This window comes from Mauremys reevesii, linkage group 1 (genome assembly GCF_016161935.1).
Source record: "Mauremys reevesii isolate NIE-2019 linkage group 1, ASM1616193v1, whole genome shotgun sequence".
Taxonomy (NCBI): Eukaryota; Metazoa; Chordata; order Testudines; family Geoemydidae; genus Mauremys; species Mauremys reevesii.
The window spans coordinates 125912064-125938185 of record NC_052623.1 but is presented as its reverse complement, the minus strand read 5'-3'; the positions used below and the strand labels follow the sequence as shown (position 1 = coordinate 125938185).

The 26122-nt window shown below is 42.0% G+C and overlaps 1 protein-coding gene across 5 annotated transcripts in view; it reads left to right on the top strand.

Moving 5' to 3' along the window:
* CYFIP1 (cytoplasmic FMR1 interacting protein 1) overlaps positions 1 to 26122 on the top strand; it is a 128380-nt gene that overhangs the window by 62304 nt on the left and 39954 nt on the right. For all 5 annotated transcript variants that reach the window (XM_039525704.1, XM_039525732.1, XM_039525711.1 and 2 more), the window contains exons 20-23: positions 1972 to 2080; positions 3000 to 3119; positions 6651 to 6850; positions 20124 to 20211. In XM_039525704.1, the coding sequence (XP_039381638.1) occupies positions 1972 to 2080; positions 3000 to 3119; positions 6651 to 6850; positions 20124 to 20211 (517 nt within the window). The remainder of the gene's footprint in view (positions 1 to 1971; positions 2081 to 2999; positions 3120 to 6650; positions 6851 to 20123; positions 20212 to 26122) is intronic.

Genomic DNA, 26122 nt, shown 5'->3' with positions numbered 1-26122 from the left:
ATACATCCTGGAATATTCAGGGGGCTGACTGAGGAGATATCTGAGCCATTAGTGATTATCTTCTAAAAGTCTTGGAAGACGGGAGAGATTCCAGAGGACTGGAAAAGGGCAAATTATAGTGCCAATCTATAAAAAGGGAAACAAGGACAACCTGGGGAATTACAGACCAGTCATCTTAACTTCAGAACCCGGGAAGATAATGGAGCAAATAATTAAGCAATCAGTTTGCAGACACCTAGAAGATAATAAGGTGATAAGTAACCGCATGGATTTGTCAAGAACAAATCATGTCAAATCAACCTGATAGCTTTCTTTTGAAAGGGTAACAAGCCTTGTGGATGGGATGAAGCTGTAAATGTGGTATATCTTGAGTTTAATAAGGCTCTTGACACTGTTTCACATGACCTCATAAACAAACTAGGGAAATAAAATCTAGATGGAGCTACTACAAGGTGAGTACATAACTGGTTGGAAAACCATTCCCAGAGAGTAGTTATCAGTGGTTCACAGTCAAGCTGGAAGGGCATATCAAGTGGGGTCCCACAGGGATAAGTTTTGGGTCCAGCTCTCCTCAGTATCTTCACCAATGATTTAGATAATGGCATAGAGAATGCACTTATAAAGTTTGTGGATGATACCAAGCAGGGAGGGGTTGCAAGTGCTTTGGAGAATAGGATTAAAATTCAAAATGATCTGGACAAACTGGAGAAATGGCCTGAAGTAAATAGGGTGAAATTCAATAAGAACAAATGCAAAGTGCTCCACTTAGGAAGGAACAATCAGTTGCACACATACAAAATGGGAAATGACTGCCTAGGAAGGAGTCCTGAAGAAAGGGATCTGGGAGTCATAGTGGATCACAGACTGTTGACTCATATTTAGTTTAACACTGTTGCAAAAAAAATCAAACATAATTCTGGGATGTACACCTCTACCCCAATATAACGTGACCCAATATAACATGAATTTGGATATAACACAGTAAAGCAGCACTCGGGGGGGGGGCTGCGCGCTCCGGCAGATCAAAGCAAGTTCGATATAACGCGGTTTCACCTATAACGCGGTAAGATTTTTTTGGCTCCTGAGGACAGGGTTATATCGGGGTAGAGGTATATTAGCAGGAGTGTTGTAAGCAAGACACGAGAAGTAATTCTTCTGCTCTACTCCGCGCTGATTAAGCCTCAAATGGAGTACTGTGTCCAGTTCTGGGCGCCACATTTCAGGAAAGATGTGGACAAATTGGAAGAAAATCCAGAGAAAAGCAATAAAAATTATTAAAGGTCTAGAAAACATGACCTATGAGGGAAGACTGGAAAAAAAACCTGGGTTTGTTTAGTCTGGAGAAGAGAAGACTGAGTGGGGACATAACTGTTTTCAAGTACATAAGAGATTGTTACAAAGAGGAGGGAGAAAAATTATTCCCTTTAACCTTTGAGGATAGTATAAGAAGCAATGGGCTTAAACTGCAGCAAGGACGGGTTGGATTGGACATTAGGAAAAACTTCCTAATTGTCAGGGTAGGTAAGCACTGGAATAAATTGCCTACGGAATCTCTGTCATTGGAGGTTGTGGAATCTCTGTCATTGGAGATTTTAAAGAGCAGGTTAGACAAACACCTTCCAGGGACAGTCTAGATCAGGGCTTCCCAAACTTGCTTCTCTGCTTATTCAAGGTAAGCCCCTGGCAGGCTGAGAGACACTGTTTATCTGAGCGTCTGCAGGTACAGCTGCTTACCTGTGGATGCTCAGGTAAACAAAGCGTCTCGCAGCCTGCCAGGGGCTTACCCTGAACAAGCTGCGAACCAAGTTTGGGAACCCCTGGTCTAGATAAAACTTAGTCCTGCCATGAGTGCAGGGGACTGGACTAGATGACCTCTCAACATCCCTTTCAGTCCTACGATTCTATGATTCCTCGATTTCTGCAGTAGTTTGCTGTGTAATGTACAGTAACCTCTTTTTTCCCTCATAATAGTCTGCTTCTGGATAAACGGTTGCGCTCCGAATGCAAGAATCAGGGGGCAACAATTCACTTACCACCATCCAACCGTTATGAGACACTGCTGAAACAGAGACATGTCCAAGTGAGTAAAACTGATGCTACTGTATTGTATTTGAATTGCTTGCTTTTTTCCCCTCTTGTTCCACCACTCATTTTTTTTTAATACTGTTGATGTACCTAGTGCTTATTCCACACCTGAGGGCATAGTATTCTGTTTCTGTTGTCATCCTATCCACAACAGCTTGACTGTGACCATCAGAGACAGAACATTATCATTTCAAGCAGCAGCAGTAGATGACCTCTAAAGCTGCAAAGATCCTGTTTTAATGCAAATATTTATAGTTTTTAAAAGTACAGAAATATGGCGCATGATGGAATTGTGTCTCTAAACCAGGGATAGGCAACCTATGGCGCTTGTGCCAATTTTCAGTGACACTCACACTGCCCAGGTCCTGGCCACCGGTCTGGGGGCCCTGCATTTTAATTTAATTTTAAATGAAGCTTCTTAAACATTTTAAAAACCTTATTTACTTTACATACAACAATAGTTTAGTTATATATTATAGACTTGTAGAAAGAGACCTTCTAAAAACATTAACATGTATTACTGGCATGCAAAACCTTAAATTAGAGTGAATAAATGAAGACTCGGCACACCACTTCTGAAAGGTTGCCGACCCCTGCTCTAAACTGAATAATTTTTCAGTCTTCTACAAGTTTATCATCAAGTCTTCTTTGGAAACATATTCATAATTAGCTCAGTGTTTGATTAGATTTTGATGCACCACCTATAGTATTTTTTGTGTGAGAATGTGGGATGGGGTAACATGTACACTACATACGTGTTCATATGTATTATCTCTATATTATGTCTGAATATAATATACACATGCAGCTCTTCATTTTATCTGTTAATTAAGAAAAATTGGTTTTCTTACCTTAATCAAGATTAGTCTCATACCATTTTGTCTGATACATTTTTGGGGATTGTTTTTCTTTAGCTTCTTGGTAGGTCAATAGATCTGAACCGCCTAATCACTCAGCGGATTTCAGCAGCCATGTATAAGTCATTGGAACTGGCAATTGGTCGATTTGAAAGTGAAGACTTGACCTCCATTGTTGTAAGTATTGTTGCTGAAGCTGACCTACAGGGTTTTCATTGGAAGTGTGGTAAACTAGTGACGTATCTCAGGCCTTGTCTACATTCAGAGCTGCACTTGTGTTTTTCAGCCTTATGATGTACAACAGGGGAGGGCAAACTACAGCCCGCGGGCTGGATCTGGCCCATCAGGGCTTTCAGTCTGGCCCGTGGGATTCCCAGCCCCATGGTGCAGCAGAGCTAAGGCAGGCTCCCTGCCTGCCCTGGCCCCGCGCCACTCCTGGAAGCGGTGGCACCACGTCCCTATGAACCCTGGGGGGGTGGGGGGGATGGGGCAGAGGGCTCAGTGTGCTGCTCTTGCCTGCAGGTACCACCCCCCGCAGCTCCCATTGGCTGGGAATGGGGCACCACGGCCAACGGGGGCTTCAGAGGTGGTACCTGCAAGTGAGGACAGCGTGTGGCAGAGCCGCTTGCCCCCCCCCAGCCCCTAGGAGCCACTGCTGGACATGCTGGCCACTTCGGGGAGCAGCGTGGGGCAGGGCAGGGACACACTGCTGCCACTGCTGCACACTGCTGCCATCCTGGAGTTGCTCAAGGTAAGCGGTGCCAGGCCGGAGCCCACACTCTGAACCCCTCTTTTACCCTGCACCCCAACCCCCTGCCCTGAGCCCCCTAACCCTGTGCCTTGAGCCCCCTGACGCACCCCTCCTCCACCCCAGCCCCCTGCCCTGAGCCCCTCCTCCACCCCAGCCCCCTCCTGCACTCCAACCTCCTGCCCTGAGCCCCCCCTACACCCCGCACCCCTCCTGTACCACAACCCTTTGCCCTGAGCCCCTTCCTGCACACTGCACCCCCTCCCATACCCTGCACTCCCTCCCGCACCCCTACCCCAGCCCTACATTCATGGCCATGCAGACAATTTTCCCACACAGATGTGGCCCTCGGGCCAAAAAGTTTGCCCACCCTTGATGTACAAAGAGAGCCTGAAAAATTTCTACAAAATACAAAATAAAACTGTTTTCTTTTTTACCTTAGAAATAGAAAATTTTCTTTGGTTTTGTTGGAGTATTTCTTAGGTTTCTCCTGATATGCCAGGAACTCTCACATACATTACCGAAGGGGCGGGAGTGTTGTCGGACTAACAAAGATATCTGCTTTGTCCCAAAGATGAGTTAAATAAGTGTAAACAGAAAAGAAGTTAAGCAGACCAGCTGAAAATCTCTTCTTTCCTCCGTTGCTCAGCTTTCATTCTCTCCTCTCTCATGCTGCTTCACTAGTATTCCTGTCAAATGAGATCATGAAAGGCCTGGGCAGTCTAACATGGTGTACTGTCTTGTGTTACAGTGGTGTTTGAGACCGTCTAGTTCATTTTCCTGTGCTTGGGGGCTGGGAGCACTCCACAGGCAGCAAACTTGGGAAGAGTGAGGGGGAGATCCAGAAAATTTCTTACAGTGCAGGGCCTTGAGAGCAATGGAAGTAAAAGGCAGGCTGCATGATATGCTTGGAAATTGAACTGGGGCAACAAGGCGAGACAAGGTTTTCTAATTATTTAAGTTTGAAATAGCAACTTTTATATGATCAACTGTTCTGCACTCTATACATGATTGCAGACCAAAAACAGATAATCCAGGGACTGAGTCTAGCATACAGTCTCATTAGATGCATGAAGTGGAATAGCTGTCTCTTTCTCTAGACAGCCTGGTTCTATAGAGTTGCCAATAGGAAAAACTTGTTTTCATCAATAAAGTAATCAGGTCTGACTAATGACCATGGAGGGAACCCATATATACAATACTAAGGTGTCAGCTTAGTTTGTTTCCTGATTAAAATGTTAATGAACAAACTCTATTTCCAAAGCTCCACTGACAGGCAAGAAGGCTTATGCCAGATCTCACCATAATCTTACGCCCTTAGTTTAACCTGGGAGAGAAGGAGAAAAATACTCTGGCCACTTCAGTTCTTGCTTTGCAAGTTTAATATGCAACATCCTCACCTGGAATACTATGTTCAGTTCTGTTCACCCTATATCAAAAAAGATACAGTAGGCAGACGGGTTTCAGAGCTACACAACAATGAAAATTATGAAACGTGGTGAGACTTCCATACGAGAAAAGACTAAGTTTGTTCAATTTAAAGAAGAGGCATAAAAAGAGGGGGCAGCACAGAGACATACAGAATAATTGAATAGAGGTGCCTTGTGCATATGCATTATTGATACAGCGCCTGTCTGCATGAACAATTATTTCGTGGTAAGCTGGGAAGTAAATCTACCCTGCACTAGCCTGCGGCCTGCTAAGTTTTCATGTGGACCCTGCTGCTGCTCACTAAAAGTTCAAAGCAGTGTAGATTTAAGCACACTTGGGAACTTTTAGTGCATGGGAGCAGGGTCCACACAAACACTTAGTGGGTGGCTGGCTAATGCAGGGTAGATTTACACCCCAGCTTGCTGCGCATTAAGTATTTGTAAAAAGAACAGGAGTACTTGTGGCACCTTAGAGACTAACAAATTTATATCAGCATAAGCTTTTGTGGGCTACAGCCCACTTCATCGGATGCATAGAATGGAACACACAGACAGGAGATATTTATACATACAGAGAACATGAAAAGGTGGAAGTACCCATACCAACTGTAAGAGTCCAATCAATTGAGATGAGCTATCATCAGCAGGAGAAAAAAAACCTTTGAAGTGATAATCAAGATGACCCATAGAAGGTGTGAGGAGAACTTAACATGGGGAAATAGATTAAATTAGTGTAATGACCCAACCATTCCCAGTCTCTGTTAAACGTAAGTTAATTGTATCTAATTTGCATATTAATTCGAGTTCAGCAGTCTCTCTTTGTATAGACATGCCCACAGTCTTCAATTACATGATCACTTCCTTTCCCCCAACCCCTTTCTTCCCACTTGCCTCGTTCAGTGCAGAGGATGGACCAGCTCTGGGGATGAATCAGGGTCACAGCCTCATTTGCTGTAGGTGTTGAAAAGTGTGCAGTGAATGAGGCAGGGAATTGCAGGACAGTCCAAGGACAGTCTCATGGTTAAGGCAGTTGAATGCTGCCCTGGCAACCTGGATTCTATCCCTGTCTCTGCCACAGCATTTCCTACGTGGTGCTGGGCAAGTCACTTTAATCAGACTTTTTACTGGTGGTCATTAGTGGTGTGTTCCTCAATTTCTGTGTGCCCAACTTGAAGCCAGGGAGGGGGCCTGAATTTCGGAAGTGTGACTGAAGTCATTGGGAGCCGTGTCTGTATATATAAAGCGTTGTACATAGTGCTAAGTGCTCTGAAAAATCAGGTCCTGGGTGCCTCAACTCAGGCACCCAAAATTAATATAAACTTATTACCTTAATCTCTCTGTTCCTCAGATCCCATTTTACTGATCGGAAAAATACCACTCCTTCTCCTCACCGGGGTTTCTGAAGCTGGATTAATGTTTGTGAATCTCTCAGATGCTGTAGTGACGAGCACCATAGTATAGCTCATAAGGAAATTTGATAATTCTCCTCACGTTTCTCCCTCTCCCCTTTCTTGTTTTAAATGTTCTCAGGAGCTAGATGGCTTGGTAGAGATAAATAAAATGACACACAAGCTACTGAGCAGATACATGACCTTGGACAGCTTTGATGCCATGTTCAGAGAAGCCAATCACAACGTGTCGGCTCCCTATGGAAGAATCACTCTTCATGTCTTCTGGGAGCTCAACTATGATTTCCTTCCAAACTATTGCTACAATGGGTCCACTAACAGGTTAGCATGGCGGCCTTTTAAATCATTGTCTTTGCATGTGTAGTTTGTTGTATCAGCAGGGTGAAATGTACAGTAGATTCTGTTTACCTGGTATAAGCGAGGGCTGACAACTGTCTATATTTTGGCGGTATTTTTAAAAATACAATTTCTCATTTAAAAAAAAAAAATCAATTAATTGAGTCCCAATGGGTACATTGGTTTCTTCATTTAAAATTAGTTTGTACAAAACTTGAACTTTTATGATTATTTATAGTCAGAGGAAGAATTGACTACAAGTGAAGGTTGTAACAGCTTATCTCTGCCATAACCTCTTTCATAACAAATGTTGGTGAATCCTGTCTCTGTTCTCCTCATGTTTTACCTCTATCTCCTTTTTAAATGTTTGGAATAGTTCGTGTGGCATACAAATGTACATGTGTAAGAAACATGGTTAAGGCAGTTGAATGCTGCCCTGGCAACCTGGATTCTATCCCTGTCTCTGCCACAGCGTTTCCTACGTGGTGCTGGGCAAGTCACTTTAATCAGACTTTTTACTGGTGGTCATTAGTGGTGTGTTCCTCAATTTCTGTGTGCCCAACTTGAAGCCAGAGAGGGGGCCTGAATTTCGGAAGTGTGACTGAAGTCATCGGGAGCTGTGTCTGAATATATAAAGCGTTGTACATAGTGCTAAGTGCTCTGAAAAATCAGGTCCTGGGTGCCTCAACTCAGGCACCCAAAATTAATATAAACTTATTACCTTAATCTCTCTGTTCCTCAGATCCCGTTTTACTGATCGGAAAAATACTACTCCTTCTCCTCACTGGGGTTTCTGAAGCTGGATTAATGTTTGTGAATCTCTCAGATGCTGTAGTGACGAGCACCATAGTATAGCTCATAAGGAAATTTGATAATTCTCCTCACGTTTCTCCCTTTCCTCTTGTTTTAAATGTTCTCAGGAGCTAGATGGCTTGGTAGAGATAAATAAAATGACACACAAGCTACTGAGCAGATACATGACCTTGGACAGCTTTGATGCCATGTTCAGAGAAGCCAATCACAACGTGTCGGCTCCCTATGGAAGAATCACTCTTCATGTCTTCTGGGAGCTCAACTATGATTTCCTTCCAAACTATTGCTACAATGGGTCCACTAACAGGTTAGCATGGCGGCCTTTTAAATCATTGTCTTTGCATGTGTAGTTTGTTGTATCAGCAGGGTGAAATGTACAGTAGATTCTGTTTACCTGGTATAAGCGAGGGCTGACAACTGTCTATATTTTGGCGGTATTTTTAAAAATACAATTTCTCATTTAAAAAAAAAAAATCAATTAATTGAGTCCCAATGGGTACATTGGTTTCCTTCATTTAAAATTAGTTTGTACAAAACTTGAACTTTTATGATTATTTATAGTCAGAGGAAGAATTGACTACAAGTGAAGGTTGTAACAGCTTATCTCTGCCATAACCTCTTTCATAACAAATGTTGGTGAATCCTGTCTCTGTTCTCCTCATGTTTTACCTCTATCTCCTTTTTAAATGTTTGGAATAGTTCGTGTGGCATACAAATGTACATGTGTAAGAAAGCAAAGTGATTCAGACTACTTATCCATTCATACATTTGACAGTGCTAGTATATGTCCACAATAGGAGAAAAGCCAAACTTAACCTGAGTTGCCAAATTCGGTGAAATTTTAATGCTCTATCTACAATATGCTGTAAAATAAAGAATATCTAAAAATAGTTCAAGGTACATGTTAGGAGGAAATTTTCATAAACAAAATCATGTAGTAAAACATTTTACAACAATAAGTAATGGAAGGAAAATTATTTCCCTTGATTTTATGATAATGCAAAGAAAAGAGGATGAATTACTGGTTTGAGACAGAGTTCAGTGGTTGTGTGTAGCCAAGTATCTTTGTACATGTGTCCTCACTCTCTTCTGCATCTGGCAGTTCTGGATACACTGTTTCTATTGATTGTGTTACTGACCCCCTCTTTTGTCATTGAGGGCAAGTGCCTTTTTGAAGTTGACCACAGTACAATGGATTCAAGTGTAAATGCACTTTTTTTAATCACAAAGGTTATTAATATAGCAATGCAGAATTCCCAGCCATCAAAACTGAGCGGATTTTGCAAGTAAGCCAAATTCATATAATTCAGTCTTTTTGTTTTCCCCCCATGGGAGGTTAGTGGCATTTTTGCATACCTGTGTATTCTGATCCAGGGCTTCTCTTGCTTTATATAGCTGACATGTTCACAAATATATACTGTGATTTCCTGCTGCCATGGCAGATTTGTTCTATGTCTTGCATTCCTGCTTTTAAGGATACAGAATGGTAGAGATGTGGGGGCGGAATATAAAATACAGAATGCTTGAGTCAGTTGAGGACACTAACAGAAGAGGGTTTGGGGTTTTTTTGGACTTGTGTTGCATTGACTTGCTTTTCAGTTTGTGGTTAGAGCACATTTACCTTCAGGAGTGAAATACAATGAGAAACCTACTGACTGTGAAATGAGATTGAGTTATTCAGGGGTGGGGAGAGGTAGAACAGCATCATTTCACCTCCCACTCTCCCCAGAGAGCTTCCTCTGTCTTCTCTTTCAATAATACTTGTATTTTGGGTCAAAGTTTCTGGCTGTGCAGAAAGGCACAGGGTCCTTTTTGTTCTGGAGGCATGAACTAAACAGTTTTTATTGCTTGAGTCCTCCTATGGAGAACAGCTGGATGGATTTCTTACGAATAACTACATATGTTTAATTCTTGTCAAAATTCTCAAATTCAGCCCCAGACTCATTCAATATGATGAGTTTTTTTAGGAATAACTGGAATACAGTTCTGGAATAACACTGCATAGTCAAATTTTGACTTTCCTATATTCTGAAAGCTTCACCAATGAAAGAAATGAAACATCTACTGAATGTATTTAGTCTGTGTTCAGTGATCAGCTCAGAGGCTGCATTTGGTATATGCCACTAAAAATGTTTAGGAAGTGAATGTGGAATCATTGAGGAAATCAAATTGGGTTCTGTGGTACGGCTGCTTACTTATATAAAAGTGTGTACACAAATTGGGTTAGGCTGAGCTCCAGCCTAGCAGGATAATTCATTTGAAAGATGATAAAATGTGGGAGATCTTAGATAACATCTTTGCTAGTCATCCAGCTTGATTGATTTCATGATTGTGCAGAGAATTGCTCTGATATATACAGAAAGCTTTAAGCATGTGTGATCACATAGCTATGTGCTTTTTTGAACTGTGTGCACATACACACAATTGAGCCAGTTCATTTTTTCCTCCCAGGACTCTGTGGTATCTTGCAGTTCTTAACATGTTTGTACACATACGGACATGACTGCCATTAAAGTGCAAAGTACAAACTGAAATACGTTATCAGTTTGTCACACTTTAGTCACACAAATTATTACAAGTAAGCCCAATGATTAAGTTTTCAATATATTATGTGTTTTTGACGGCTCTGTGTGCGTCAGCAGTTTCATTCTTCCCCTTCCATAGGCTATTTCTTGTGTGAAGGCTACACACAAACATCAGAGGAAAGAAAAACGTTTATTTAAAAAAAAAAAAGTAATTGTAAAACTACAAAAATTAGCGGGGGTACGAGGGCAGGTGTAGAACATGTAATTTTTTTCAAATTAACTAGTCACTCTCTTTTTAATCTTTAGTTATTCTTTAATATAAATGCTTAACAGTAGAACTAATTTATGCGTAGCATGTCGTGGAGCTCTTCCCCCACTCCCTCAGAACACTTGACAATTTTTTTTTTTAAATTATTTGCTAAAGGTTTTCAGGCATTTACAAAAACTTCAGTCTTGGGGGCACAAAAATTGAAGTTGTTTCTACAGAAGTATTACAGCAAACTGCACGTTGAATTACCTGACCATCTATAATTATTTTACATTTGATAGTGCACTGAGATTAAACAATAGGATGGACTGCTATTAAAAGATTTAGAGAATTACTAATTGCAGCTGCTGGTTTTCAGAATTTTAGTCACATGAGTTTGTTAACCTCCTGTACATTCAAGTCCAAGAAGAGGCTGCAGCCTTGGTTATTTGTGGAAACGTAGGCTGTCAAATGTATGGCAACAGCTCAACTCCACTAGCCCTGGGTTCAAGTTAGTCATGAGATCCAGGGGATTTTTAATTCACCTCTATTAGAGTGCAAAAGAAACAGAACTGACTGTGATGAAGGATACATTATAGTTATAGGTATTTTTAGTAAAAGTCACGGACAAGTCACGGGCAGTAAACAAAAATTCACAGCCTGTTACCTGTCCATGACTTTTACTATATACCCCTGACTAAAAATTTGGGGGGTGGGGGGAGGTGGAGGGGAAGAGGGCTGCCCGGGAGCGCTGCAGGGGCTGGGGCTCGGAGGCGGCGCAAGGCCTGGGACCCCCGCTGGCAGGGGCGGCTCTAGAAATCGGGCTGCCCCAAGCAGCACGGAGCGCTGCGCCGCCCTTCCCCGGTCCCGCGGCGGGTCCCCTCTTCCCGCGGCTCCGGTTGAGCTCCTGCCGGCATGCCTGCGGCAGGTCCCCGGGCGCCTGGGACGCGCGGCCCTGCCGCAGTCATGCCTGCGGGAGCTCAACCGGAGCCGCGGGAAGACGGGACCCGCCGCAGTCATGCCTGCGGCAGGTCCGCTCGACCCGGGCTCCGGTGGACCTGCCGCAGGCATGCCAGCGGGAGCTCCACCGGAGCCAAATGCCGCCCCCCCGGGAAACGGCCGCCCCAAGCGCCTGCTTGGCGCGCTGGTGTCTAGAGCCGCCCCTGCCCGCTGGTGCTGGGGGTGGGGCGCTGGTGGGCCAGCAGGCTTCCTACCTGGCTCTGCATCTCCCCCCCTTCACCCCACAGTAGCAGCAGAGTTTGGATGTAGGAAGGGGCAGGGGGTTGAGGCATGGGACAGGGTGAGCTGGGCTCTGGGCAGCACTTCCCTGGGAGGCTCCCTGGGAGTGGGCGACATCCCCCTCGCTCAGCTGCTAGGCAGAGATGTGGCCAGGCATCTCTGTGTGCTGCCTCTGCCCAGAGCACCAGGAATCATGGCCAATGGGAACTGCAGGGGTGGTGTCTGCTGAACCGTTGGGCGACATGTGTGATCCAATGAAACATTGCAGCTTGTACAAAATAGTTTGTCACCATCGGCATGTAGAATTTGGCTTCCAAATTCTTTCACACGATCCGCTGCAGTAATAATAGTTTTTGAGGTTTTTGATTTACTTTGGACACTCATTTTACAGTAATTGCATGTGTCTTCTGGTAGGTGGTCAATTGAGATCACTACATTACATAACTTCCCTAATGTCCAAATCTACCAATCAGTGAGTTCAGCCCTGAGTATGATTTGCTGCTGTAAAGTGTCAATCAAAAAATTCTGTCAAGTGCCTCACCTTTCTTTTTGTTTTTATTGAAATAAGCTAATAATTGCACCTGGAAGTGGGGGCAGTTCCCTGTACAATGTCCCCTCCCTAGGCAGCTGCAAAGGGAGGGGGACAGGAAGCGAGTGGGGAGGAGGGGTGCAGAGCTATGTGCAGCCGGAAGAGATACCCAAGAGCAGCACTGCAGGGAAAGAACAAGTCCTGTCCCTCCCCAACCCAGCTGGGCGCTTCCAGCAGCACAGGGAATATTGGATCCAACTCCACAAGTCTCCTCCAGCTGCGGGAATCTCGGGGGCTGCTGCCCAGTCCCAGAGCATCCTGCAGCAGAGGGAGGCACCCGGAGGTGGGTCTGGTCTTCTCCCCCCACTCCCACCCTCACCACCAGAGAGGTTGTGCAGGGAAGGGATAGGACTTGTCCATCCCCAGCCCAGCTGGAGCTAGGAGCCTCCTTTGCTGGGGGGCTCCTAGGAACAAGGGGACATCGGTTTTCACGGGGAAATTGGTAGGGCCCTATCTATGAGGTGTGTCGTATTGGCTACTTAATCTTCTCTCTTTCATGCTGGCTCACCATCAGAAGAGGAGAGGAAGGCCACTTCTTCTCTCCTAATGTTAGTCCCTTCCACTGCGGTTCTTTTCCTGCCCAATTCTCTAGAAGGTTTAACATATGCCCTTATCTCCAGGGAGGCCAGCTGTCATTTTGCCGTGTATACTTTGAAACTACTTTGTGCCAATGTCAATAAACCTTGTTTATGTGATGATATTTGTATATTTCCCTTTACTATCTTAAGCAGCTAAGTTAGCAATGTAAATGAAAGACATGTGGAGGAAGTTCTTTGTCCTTTCTGGAGTTTATATTTTTTTAAAAATCAAACGTTTAATAAAACCCAAATATTTTCAGAACAAACTAAATTGCTAAAATGTTTTTACTATAAAAAGATTGATTAGGGGTTCAATGTGGAAATACCACTGCATCTGTTTAGTCAAAAGTTGGCATGCTGTCTGCTGTGCTCCCCACACTGTGTACAGTGGCACAAGTTAACACAATGTAATAGAAAAGCTCATATTTAATTGACAGGTTTGGTGAGATTTGAGGTAAGCTATTGCAGGGTTCAGTTACTAATATATCCTGCAATGATTAAATAACCAATCATGCTACTTGTGCCTATCGTTTATTGTTCCATCCACTCTCCAGCTTTGTATTTGACTTCAGATGGGTCCTGTTTTGAGTTACTCTGTATTCAGCCAAATTCTAAATATATAGTAGTAATAACACCTATTTTTATGTGGCACTTTTCATCGGTAGATCTCAACGTGCTTCATAGTCTTTAATGAATGTATCCTTGTAACCCCACTGGGAGGTAGGGAAGTGCTGTAATCCCCATTTTATAGTTGGGGAAGTGAAGCACAGAGGCTAAGTGACTTGCCCAAGGTCACACGGACATTTGTGGTGGAGCAGAGAAATGAAACCAGGTCTTCCAAGCCCTAGGTTAGTGCCCTAACCACTTGACCTTACACCATTAGCATACCCCTACAGGGAACAAAATCTAAGTTTCATGTAGGTCTAAAAATAAAATACACATAACTTTTGTCACTTTAAATATTTCATTCAAAGCATGATTCTTTAGCTTTCATATGCTAATTTACAGGAACAGACTAAGGCCCTGATCCTTATGTTCAGGCAATCTCACTTGTCCGAGTGGGACCTGACATAGATTTTTGCAGTGACTGTATACTTGACTATCTTAAGGGCTTGGACTACAACAGGGGTAGGCAACCTGTGTCACGCGTGCCAAAGGCGGCACACGAGCTGATTTTCAGTGGCACTCACACTGCCTGGGTCTGGCCACTGGTCCGGGGGGCTCTGCATTTTAATTTAATTTTAAGTGAAGCTTCTTAAACATTTTAAAAACCTTTTATACTTTACATACAACAATAGTTTAGTTATATATTATAGACTTATAGAAAGAGACCTTCTAAAAATGTTAAAATGTATTACTGGCACGCGAAACCTTAAATTAGAGTGAATAAATGGCACACCACTTCTGAAAGGTTGCCAACCTCTGCTCTACAATTAAAAGTTACATTGGTATAGCTGCAGTGGTCAGTGGCATGAAAAAAACATGGACATAGCTGAATCTATGCCAGGGTTTTATTAACATAGCTCTGTCGACATGAGAGGGCTTCTGTCCACATAGCTACCATTGTTCGGGGAGATGGTGTTCCCATACCGACAAAGCCTCTTCTGTCAGTGTAAACTGCATCTACACTAGAGGGCTATGTCAATATATCTATGCTAGCACAGGCTCCATAGGGTAGACATAGCCTTAGTGTATAGCCTTCAGTTCAGTAAAACTCGCAAAGAGCTGGAATTGACCACTGGTTAATAGAGACTTTTTTTCTATAGTGTTTTTATTTAAATTGGTATCAGTTTAGGTGGTGCCTGTTGTCCTGTGAGTTGACTGTTGCAAACTCCCTCACATTGGTCTCTCATTGGTATGAGATTATTTTAAAGTGATATGATTATTTCCAGACCAGTGTTGTATTTATCAGTCATTATTTTAAATGCACTGGTAAACCAACCAACAGGTTTTTGATCTCTGTGATCAACTTTGTTGTGATTGCTTAGAACTGTACTGATGAAAATGGATAAATTTCTGGACAGTCATCAACACAGAATAAATCTAACAAGAACTTGTTATCTTGGAGCATGCCAAAACATACACAGAGTAGTGCAGCGCAGTTATTCACCAAAGTAACTTTTCCTTTTTATCAGAAAGTGAGGGGAAGAGAATCTGTCCAAATAATTGCCAGTCTTAAAGGCCTCATTCTTCCACCTCTTTTATTCAAACCATTCAGATTTCAACATTTCTATTTGAAAAGAAAACTGAGAGCATAACACTTGCAAGGAATTTTTTAAAGAAGATTTTTCTTTATATTTAAGAATTACAGATGATGTTGGTAGGTTCTAAAGAATTCAGTGCAGTCCTTGGGATTGAAGGATGGAAGTTGTAATGCACAGTCTCAAAATGGATAATACGAATCAGCCAAAGATACTGAAGATCTGTTCATCTTTGTTACCTTCTGGCTTCTTCAAATCTTCCTTGGCCAGAAGGTAACAAAGATTGACAAGGATGATCCAGTACAATCCCCCCGCCCCACCTCCTTCCCACCCATCTCTTGGGACCATATACAACACAAGTCTCTGCCTCCAGACTTTTCACCGCAGCACCTTGCTAACTTTTCTGAAAGGGAGAAATTGAACAAGTGGGCTGAATGTGAGAGAACTTTAGGACAGTATCTAATGAAGAGCCTGAACAAAGATGCATGTTAGCTCATATCAACAACTGTGATTCATGTGAACTTCTACTAAGACTGGATTCTAAGGCAAGTACTGACCTATTTGCTCTGTGCTCTGCTCCAAGTACAATGGAAGTCTGAATGGCTCTCTTCTTTCCCCAGTCACCTGAAGACATTGTAATTACTTCTATCCCTAACACTTAAAATTAACAATAGAGATGGGTCTGAGTAAAAACCATGGATCAACATGTGAACGGGTACAACTCTGCAGCTCTGGGCTATCTCTAATTATTCACTATGACTTCTGAAGTCCATTTACAGCTGAATAGACCTTGACTGAGCATTGACTGTTTTGTGAAAAGTAATTGAAGTTTCTCAAGGAAATTGTTGATAGCCCAGTAAATCTTGCACAGTATGTCCATGCACTGCAAATCCATTTTATCTTTAGTGACAGGGTATAGGTGCTACTCCTCTCCTTTCTTTCACTTGTATAAGTTTTCACTGAGCATGAAAATGAGTGTCAGTTTAAGGGTAACAGGGGCGGGGTGAGGGGAGAAAAGAGCAATCTCAAGCACTGTCATATGTCTAGGATTACTTTGAGTGATCCCGTCAAGTGTTTACAACATCCCTGATAAACTCCATTAATGAAAAATCTCTGTAAAGAACAAATAATCTCAAGAGGAAGTTTCTAAATAAGTTCATTTCAATTATACAAGAGAATGGAAAAACTAATAAATCCGGGAAATCCAAATGAAAGGCGATTTTATATAAGATAATAGATATATTGTATCAAAAGCCATATACCTAAGTGATCTTTTCTTCCTCAGAAGCAGCTAAAGGCAAGCAGTTACTGAATTTTAACAAATGCAGATAGCTTGGAAAGATGTTAAAATCTTAACAAACAACTGAAACTTTTAGTATACTTATTTTTGTGCAGTTTTATAAAATACAAAAAACCTATGATGTTATAAGATCCACTAAGAGAGTTCAAGTTATAAAAAAATTAACCTTCTAAGCATAAAGGAAATACCAAATATACTCATTCATAAGCCAATTTTTTTAGTAAAAAAGGGAAGTCGGCTTATGAACAGGTATAGAGAGGGAGAGGTGGGACACAGACTCTCCCCCCCAACAGAGGGAGCAAGGAGAGGCAGCAGAGCCAGAAGGGAAGTCTCTCCACTTCTGGCCACGCTGCTCTCCCCCCAGACTCCGAAGCAGCTGCAGCTCTGGGGCTGGCAGGCTGCAGCCGTGCCTCTCGGACCCACCCCCCAGAGCAGGCTGTGGCCGCACCGCCAGAGCACGCTGCAGCTGTGCCACTTGGCCCACCCCGCTGGAACATGCTGCGGCCGCGCCACCCGGTCTGGCCCACTGGAGCAGGCTGCAGCCACGCTGCCCAGCCTGCCGAGCAGCTCTAGCCAGGCCAGAGACATCCTCCCCTGGCCCTCCCCAGATAAGGTGAGAAGGGATGGATGGGGATAGTGTGAGGGTCCTGGGCTAGGAAGGGGGGTCATGTGGGGGGTGGTCACAGGGGTTACTCCCCTGACCTCCAGCTTCTCCCCCCGCAAAAACATTTCCCCACCAGTTGGTGTCCCGGCCCGTCAGGGTAAGCAGCTGGCGCGCCGGGACACTTTGTTTACGTAGGTTTACCTCTGTGCCTTCGAATGCTCGAGTTAAACAAACCATTTTGGCCCCACAATGGCTTATCTTGATGGCCTGGGAGCCAAAGTTTGCTGACCCCTGGGTTATAAAATGTTTCCATTTTTACTTATCCATCTTGGGCGGGGCGGGGGGGGGCGGGCGTGAGCTTGGCTTATAAACGAACCGGCTTATGATCAAGTATATACAGTAATTGCAAACTGAGGTTGTTTTTCTGTATTCTACAGTTTGCATGCACATTGTTGTTGTTCTATCAGCATGGATGTTTTTATCTTTAGCTGGATAATAAATACCTTTTAATGTATGCCTCAGTTGTGGCTAGAAACAAATTTTGGCACATTCTTTTGCACATTCAGCTTCTAACTGTATTTGTAGCATCGTTCATTTTGGTTTACAGTGTGTATTTTAAGAACATTCTTTTCTGAATCTTTATTTTCCTAAAAAAAGAACAGGAGTACTTGTGGCACCTTAAAGACTAACGGTGCCACAAGTACTCTTGTTCTTTTTGCGGATACAGACTAACACGGCTGCTACTCTGAATCCTAGTTAATTTTTGTTTTAAAAAATGTTATGGGATGGAATATGCCAACTATCCAACCAGTGAATTGTTAGTATGGCCAGTATTTCTTTCCGCACATATTTAAAGGTTTGTGTGCCATTTGCCTAGTTTCTTCAAAATCCCCTTTGGTAACTTCAAAAATTTAAGCCACTTGTGCTTCAAACACACACATTTGTCTCTGTACTCATGCTACATGTTACATACATGTAGCAAAGAATCCTGTGGCACCTTATAGACTAACAGACGTTTTGGAGCATGAGCTTTCGTGGGTGAATACCCACTTCGTCGGATGCAAGTATTCACCCACGAAAGCTCATGCTCCAAAACGTCTGTTAGTCTATAAGGTGCCACAGGATTCTTTGCTGCTTTTACAGATCCAGACTAACACGGCTACCCCTCTGATACATGTTACATACATGCATTTCTATTTGCAGGATTGTTATTGCAGAGTAGTAGAAATTAATAAAATTGCAGTAGCATGCTAAAATTAAAATCTTGCAAAAGTTAAATAAAAGGTAAACTTTCAGCAAATATCAAAAGTCAAATTCTGCAAACCGTTGGTCATGAAAACAAGTCCTCTTATGCAAAATTCTATTGAGGGCCCCACCGTAGATTTCTTACCAGAGTAAGGATTGCTTTTAAGCAAGTATGTACAGATTCTGGGCCTTACTCACTCTAAATTCAACAGACTACTGTGACAAATAGCTCCTTGTAGACACTACTTCCACTGGTTTTCCTTTTGCCTATAATATATTTAAATATTTCTTTGTTCCTCTTGATTTCCTCAGCTTATTACATTTTTTCTTCTCTCTCTTTTTTTTTTCTTTTAACTTTGGCCTCACAAGTTTTGATTGTGTACTGTTAATTACTCGGTGGCTTCTCTATTCTTCGCATAGGATTGCCACCTCTGAGGTACAGAAAACCCCGGAACATCCGGGATGATCCTGAGCCTACAAAACTGAACAGTTGGCAGTGTGTACAGAGTGCTCTTTAGATTTTCTAGGATAGCTACCTCAAAAGAGGGACCATCTTGGAAAACCTGGACAACTGACAACTCTGTCTTCACATGTGGAAACCCTTTTTTCTGGTCTATATATACCTGGACCACTGTATCAGGTTCATTGAAGGAAATAGCTTTCTTTGTGTACCATTACAATTGTATGTGCCTGGGAAACAAGTGGCCTGAGCACATATCAGATTCTATATCTGTCTGAAAAGCGTGACTAAATGGATGTCTGCAAATCTGAATTCTCTGCAAATGCTATTTTTCTGAATTCAGTACCAGCATTATATTCAGGAAAAAATAGCATTGGGAGAGAATTCAGATTTGCAGACATCCATTTAGTCATACTTTTTAGCTATGTATAGAATTTGAGGCATGTTCAGATCACTTGTTTCCCACGCATATGCATTTTTAATGGCGTACAAAGCAAGGCTTACTTCAGTGAACACTGGAATTAAAAGTATGATGGTACTTGCCATACACTAATCTTGACAGAATTAGTATTCTGATCTGTTTTAAACTCTCTGGTAGCAACACACGCTGCATCTGATGGTGAAGATCTTCTTAAAAAAACATTAAGTAAAAAACATTAAGGAGTGGCAGTATTTTAAAGAAGCCAGGTGGGTGATTTGAACATGGAGAACAAGAGTTACTTGTGCACTGACACAGAATCGGTATGGCAAACATACCAGATGTATCACTGCACTTTCTGACAGGAGTGTGTCTATTATAGGTACATTTTTCTTGTGCAATGAAATTGTCCGCCACCAGGGTAAAGCTTGTTTGTACAGGAGGCAGCTTTCTTGGTGCTGGTCCAAGATTGTGAAATGATCTTCTGCAGGATCTATAAAGCACCAAAAAAAACTTTGCCACCTTCCGTTCCAAGTGGAAGGAGCACTTTTCTATTTGGCCTTCACTAATAAAAACACAGTACCTCAGCACACTGTGCATATGTTTAAAAAAAAAAAAGATTTTATTCCACACACAGATTTTCCCTGTGGATAAAGGAAGATGGGTAGGAGGAAATCCCTTTCTCTCCTTTGTGGGCTACCTGTATCATTAGCACCTACATGGAGAAAGAGGGAGAGCAGCTAACATTGGGCTGCTAATTCTTCTCCAATGCAGGTGCCAGAGAAATGTCCTTCGGTGTGCTGATGGGCACCTTGGAGCCAGCACAAAATGGGCAGTAAGATGCAGCAGTAAAAAGACATGGATTGTAATCTGGTTTCTGCCCTGTTCCTGTGGCAGTGCAACTGTATGCTGCCCCTTACCTGACTTGGACTGTAGGATTAGAATGGCGATTTGATTTTGTGTGTGGGCAGAAGAAGCATGATTTAGGTATATTAGGTGTGCCAGTGTAACTAACTATGTCTATATTTTGCTTTTGTAGATTTGTTCGTACTGTGTTACCCTTTTCTCAGGAGTTTCAGAGAGATAAGCAACCTAATGCACAGCCCCAATATCTCCATGGATCAAAGGTTAGATTTTATTACCCTATATTCGTGGTTTTTATACACTTGATGACAGAACTTTTTTGAAAAATGTTACAGTACAGAAATGATTGGTTATGAAATTTACCATTAATATGCTTAAGTATTTAGTGTATATGCTTCTTGAGAATATTTTAAATCTAATTTGCTCTTGGATTTTGAGTGGAAGGTGCAGTAATATTTGCAAGACAGTGTAAACTTTGTGGTTTGGTGTTTGGCCGTATCTAATGTTGTTAAAAATTAGTTCTCATGTCAAACTTAGATTGCATAATTCTCCACAGCAGCAGAGGAGAACTGAACAGAAAATGAGCAGTGGAATTTTTGTCAACCACAGAGAGAGGGAACATGAGCCCACACTGAAAGCAGCTGCTCTTTCATTGCAATTTCTGTGGTGGTGGTTACAGAATGAGATGAAACAAGTAGGAAAAGCTGCCCCTTGACTGTAATCAGACTTCAAAATAAACATAAGGACTCTCTCTCAAAATCTCAGATATTAAACTGTTTAAAAAAAACAGCTAACAGAAACAGGTAGATGATGATGGCTTTAAACAAGGTTACAACAGTGAGTGTGTAGCACTCCTGACTCCTCATCCTGTGCCTTATGCGTGAGACAGCATCTGATACCCAAAATGCCCCATCCTACAAATGCTTATGTGTATGCACATAACTTTTAAGTGAGTAGTTTTATTGACTTTAATAGAACTACTCACATGCTGATCTCTGTAATATTGTGTATTGGGGGTATAACATCCTTTCTCATCCTTGCAAGCGTGGGAATTGATTACCTGTTCTTAGCAATAAACATTTTATTACTGGTCACAAAGTTATCTTTCTTCTTTAATATCCAGCCAGAATAATTTAACCTATCACAAGGGCAGTAAATTCCTAGGTTGACACTTCCATTATAACTCCATGAAGTCACCTTTCCTTTTATTTGTTTGATTTTTAGACTGACACTCATTTTGTGTTTTGCTTATGGAATGTGTGTGTATAGGAATTAATACGAGGCTTTTATTAAATGGATAGTAAGAAAGAAGTAATTCCTAAATTTAGCAGTATAAATAAATAACGGCGTCTATATTCTTATTGCAGCAGCAGCACTAGCTTTTTTAAAAACACTTTACAAAATAAACTGCACTTCCTAGATCCTGATTGTGACAGATTTTCCTCGCCCCGCCCCTGCCCCCCTTTGGGATGCCGCCTGGAACTGGGGTACCACTGAGCCCACCTGACCCACCAGCCTGGGTTCCCTTTTAACTGTATTGCTATGCAGCCTGCCAAGCCTTCTCCCAGGCTTCAGACTGCACTTTACCAGCACGCATACAGGTAGGGACACACCCGGCTGCAGCTGTACACACAAATGCTGAGATAAGCTCTGCATGGGAAGGCTCAGCTAAGGAACTGTCCAGTACTCAGGTGCACACCCCGCCCTCTGGAGTGTGAACCCAAAATTATACCGTCTTGTGCTGCACAGAGAACAGTACAGCATAAGCTCATGAAATTCGCCCCCTCCCTCATTGTGGAGGGGAATATACACAGCTTTCTATCCCATGTTATGATTTCCACACACACTGGTTTTAGACAAAGCAAACGCAAGTTTACTAACTACAAAAAATAGGTTTTAAGCGATTATAAGGGATAGCAAACAGATCAAAGCAGATTATCTAGCAAATAAAATAAACATACAATCTAAGCTTAATATACTAAAGAAGTTGGTTATAAATAGCAAATTCTCACCCTAAATGTTTTAGGCAGCTTGCAGAAATTCTTGAAGGCAAGCTGCATTTGCTTGCAGCTTAAAACTCCAGATATTTCTTTCACAGGCTAGACAACCCTCTCGCCTGGGCTCAGCCCTTTTCCCCTAGTCCAGTCTTTTTGTTCTCAGGTATTTCCAGCACTCCTTGATGATGTCACTCCCCTGCCTTAAATAGTTTTTGCATATGGTGGGAATCCTTTGTCTCCCAGTGTGATTCCCATCCCCACACCCAGTCAGTGGAAAAACACTAGTATCATCATGGAGTCCAGTACCAGGTGACTTGGTCACATGTCTCTGCAGCCATAACTCCGAGGCTGTTTGCAGTATCCCCAAGAAGTCTCCCTGGTGGGAGTTTAGCATCTTCAAAGACCTATTGTTCTCCCTAATGGCCCTTCCCACCTGGCCATGTAGACTGATTGCATTCTGTGTAGTGGACATTTCCCAGGTGTAAACACGTGTAAAAGACGCATAGACGATATTCCTAACTTCAGATACAAAAATGATACATGCATACAAATAGGATCATCATATTCAGTAAATCATAACCTTTCCAATGATATCGCAAATGACCCATCTTGCATAAAACATATCTTAGTTATATCATAATCCTATCATAACCATATCTCTATGAAGAATATGGGGCATAGTGTCACACTGATATCCTAAAAAGTTCATGGGAAGGAATAGGTGGTAATTTTTCTGAATACCCTGTCCCAGCCCATAGCTTTGTAATAACAGTGCCTTAACAAGTCACTAGAAAGTATTTTAAATAGAGGAGATGAATTATCACTCTAATTTTGCAGCATTTTTCAAGTAAGAAGAGAGACAAAGTGCAAGCTTTATGTGAAGAATATTTTTCATTTCATGGTACAATTAGATGAGTATTAATCCAGAAGAGGTTGCAAATCTTATGTACTGTATTTAGAATTATAACTGATTCAGTGAACCACCTAGGTATGTTTCATTCTTGTGTGGTTACTGTTCATTATCTAATTTTACTTAGGACATCTCATTTTCAAAGTACTGTCCACACATGAATTAATTATCACACTACCACTGTTAGGTGCTGTAAGTATTGTTATATCAGTTTTTACAGATGGAGGAAAGTGAGAGAGATTGATTTAAGTGATTTGTCCACTTAATATAATATAATATAGCTAATTATAGACAGAGAAAATACAGCTCAGAAGTGCTAAACGTTCGGTCCCAAGGTAATGATTGCTATTGTAAAATGTGTGCTTCTAAAACATGAAGGAAAAATGAGAATTAATCTTTCTTTATATGGAAAATTTAAAAGTTAAACTGAGTGTTGCCACAAATAGTGATTTTAATTAGAATATTCACTTCCAAGCAGTTATTGAACAGTGTGTGGGGGAAAGCAGAACTGTACATCACCTTAGATTTATTCTATTCTTTACTACTACTTTGAATGATGGTCCCTATGTGTATGCCTGTTGTGTATGTTTCCTGCAGCACTGAACTTAAAATATTTGATGTATGATGGTGGTAGGGCATTTGGGGTCCAGCAAAAAAATATCTGCCATCTTTGGATTATTAGGCAAGATTCTGAATGCTCTGCTGGAGATGAACTTTCATAGATTTATAGATTCCAAGGCTAAATTTGTTTACCTGGAAGATTGACCTGTTGCAGAACCCTTAAAAATAAAATGCTCTCTATCTGCAAGTAATGGAGCCAACTGAGAAGTGAGGACAGATCAGGCCATTGAGTTCCCCTTTTCATCATCCAGCACGCCCAACCACATTCTCTTCTTTAGCTTCTCACAGCTCTGCAATAAAACAGGTATTAACTCCCACTGTGACTGCTATTAAGATTACCAACCCGTCCTTAAATCAGCAAAGTATTTTAAAAATCCATAACAAAACAGTCTACCTTTTTTGATTTGGTAGATTTTCTGATAAGTAATGAAACACACACACACACTCTTCAGGTTGTGTATGGTCTCCTGTCATGCCCTTCCGGTTAACCGGTCAGTTCCTAAAGCAGGATCAGGAACATCTGATTTTATGTACCCACAGACCTCTGTTTTCATATCAGTAATGAGATATAGGCCAGTGGATATTGTAAACGGCTCCTTCTGGCTGGCACTGGGAAAGGAACAGTCAGCTAGAAAAATACCTAACTGCAAAAAATGACTGACTTTATGTCAGCCAGAATGTTTGAGAGCATGCAGAATGATGTCTCTTGACTTCATTCAAGAGTCAAATAGCCATATAGGACATACTGCCATCAGGTTATGGAGAGATGGCTCTGGAGGAGGAGGAAACATTGGAAGGCCATATAATATTTCATAACTCCCAAATGGGAGAATATTACCTTAAGAATCATGATTAGCTTTATCTGATTATGAAGCATAGAATTCTTATGGAGGATATGTAGACCAGCCACTACAGAGGCTACTTTTGGCTTAGAGAGCATTTACTAATACTTAAACAGTTAATATACAGTTAGGTCTTCAGAGCTCTGTGTGTATATCATCTAATTTATTCTGTAGAGGAAAAATATTCCATCATCCAAATTAAAGACATAGGTTGAAATCTTGGCCACATTAAAGTCAATGGCAAAACTCCCACTGACTTAATAGAGGCACTCATGATGTATGGTTGTCTTTGATGAGAAACTGTTAATTGACAAGTAGAGCATTCTGAGTGTCTTTTCTTCCATCTGTAACCTCGCCTCTTTGTTTTTGTTTTTTGTTAATGTCAGTTATGTGTTACGAACATGAAGCGTATTTTGGTAACAGTTTGGTAGGAGGATTTGATGTCTTAGGGGAGTGGAGATAGTACACTGAGCTTTTCACCTCGAAACCACTTAACAAAAAAAAAAAAAAAGGGATTTGCCATCTGGCTGTTCAGTGGTTTATATTAAATCAATAGTAGTTTCAGGTCAGTTCCTAGGTCAATATTAATTTGCACTAGTTGGTTCTTATTGGCAGTCTTAGTCATCACTCTAAATATATACCTTCTCATTTAATCAAAGAGCAAGCTGCCAAAACACAAGACCACCACAGTGAACCTGAGATTTTAGAGAGATTATCTGACTGCAGATTCTCACAGGTTAGAAAGCCAAATCAATCAATATGGCTCAGAGCAGAAGATTATGAATGTTCTAATTTTATATAGGGTGACCTAGGGTGAAACTTTCAAAAGCTCCTATGTCGCATTTTCAAAAGTGACTTAAGCATTTAGGCTTAACAGTCTGTTCCATGTCATATTTAGCTGTGACACTGAGTACTTTTCCCAAATCAGAAGAACTCTGTGTAGCTCAAAAACTTGTCTCTTTTACCAATAGAAGTTCGTCCAATACCTCACCCATCTTGTCTCTTGAAGCACTTAATTGCTGTTGAAAGTCATTGGGACTTAGGCTTTTAAGTGCCTACATTTTTTGTCATTGTTGTGTACACAGGGTTGTAATAAGTAAAAGCCTGAAGTAATACAAAGATTTTATCACAGCTGAAAATTGTAAATAATATAATAGTTCTATAGCAGTTTCCATCAGGGATCTCAGTGTGGCATACTAACATCAATTAATTGACCCTCTCTAAGTCTTTGGGAATTTTGTTGAGTCCCTGTCATGGGGAAGCTGCCTTTTATGGGGAATTAGGGCCTAGTCTGCTTGAGACTGTCTTATGTGAAGGCCCTACATGGGGATCATTAACTGCCTCAGGTGGCTAATTAGCAACCAAGCAGCTGGACCTAATAAAGGTTATCCAAGCTCAGTTAGAGGGAAACTCTGAAGGGAGACAGAACGCTCCTGTGGAGAGGAGCTCCCAGAAGAGGCCTGAGCCAGAGGGCTGGGCAGGGAGCATAGAGGGTGAGCTCTCTGGGGAACCCACCAGCATGGGGAGTCTGTGAGAGGTGTTCCTGGAGAGGAGGGCTGCAGTCAGCAGGCATATAAGAGGGTCTGGTCTCAGCCAGGAGTCTCCCAAATGCTGCCCTGGCAAGGATCGCTGCTGTCCTAGAGAAGAGTTGCAGTGGTTGGACCTCCCCGCACCTCTGAATCCAGAGAAGGGTCTTACTCCAATAGGGGCAGTAGGCCTAACAGCAGGGGCAGAGACAATCTTGGGGGAAGAGCCTGGGTGGAAACAAGCCCTAGACTTAGGTGAGGAGACAGAAGGGCTCGGA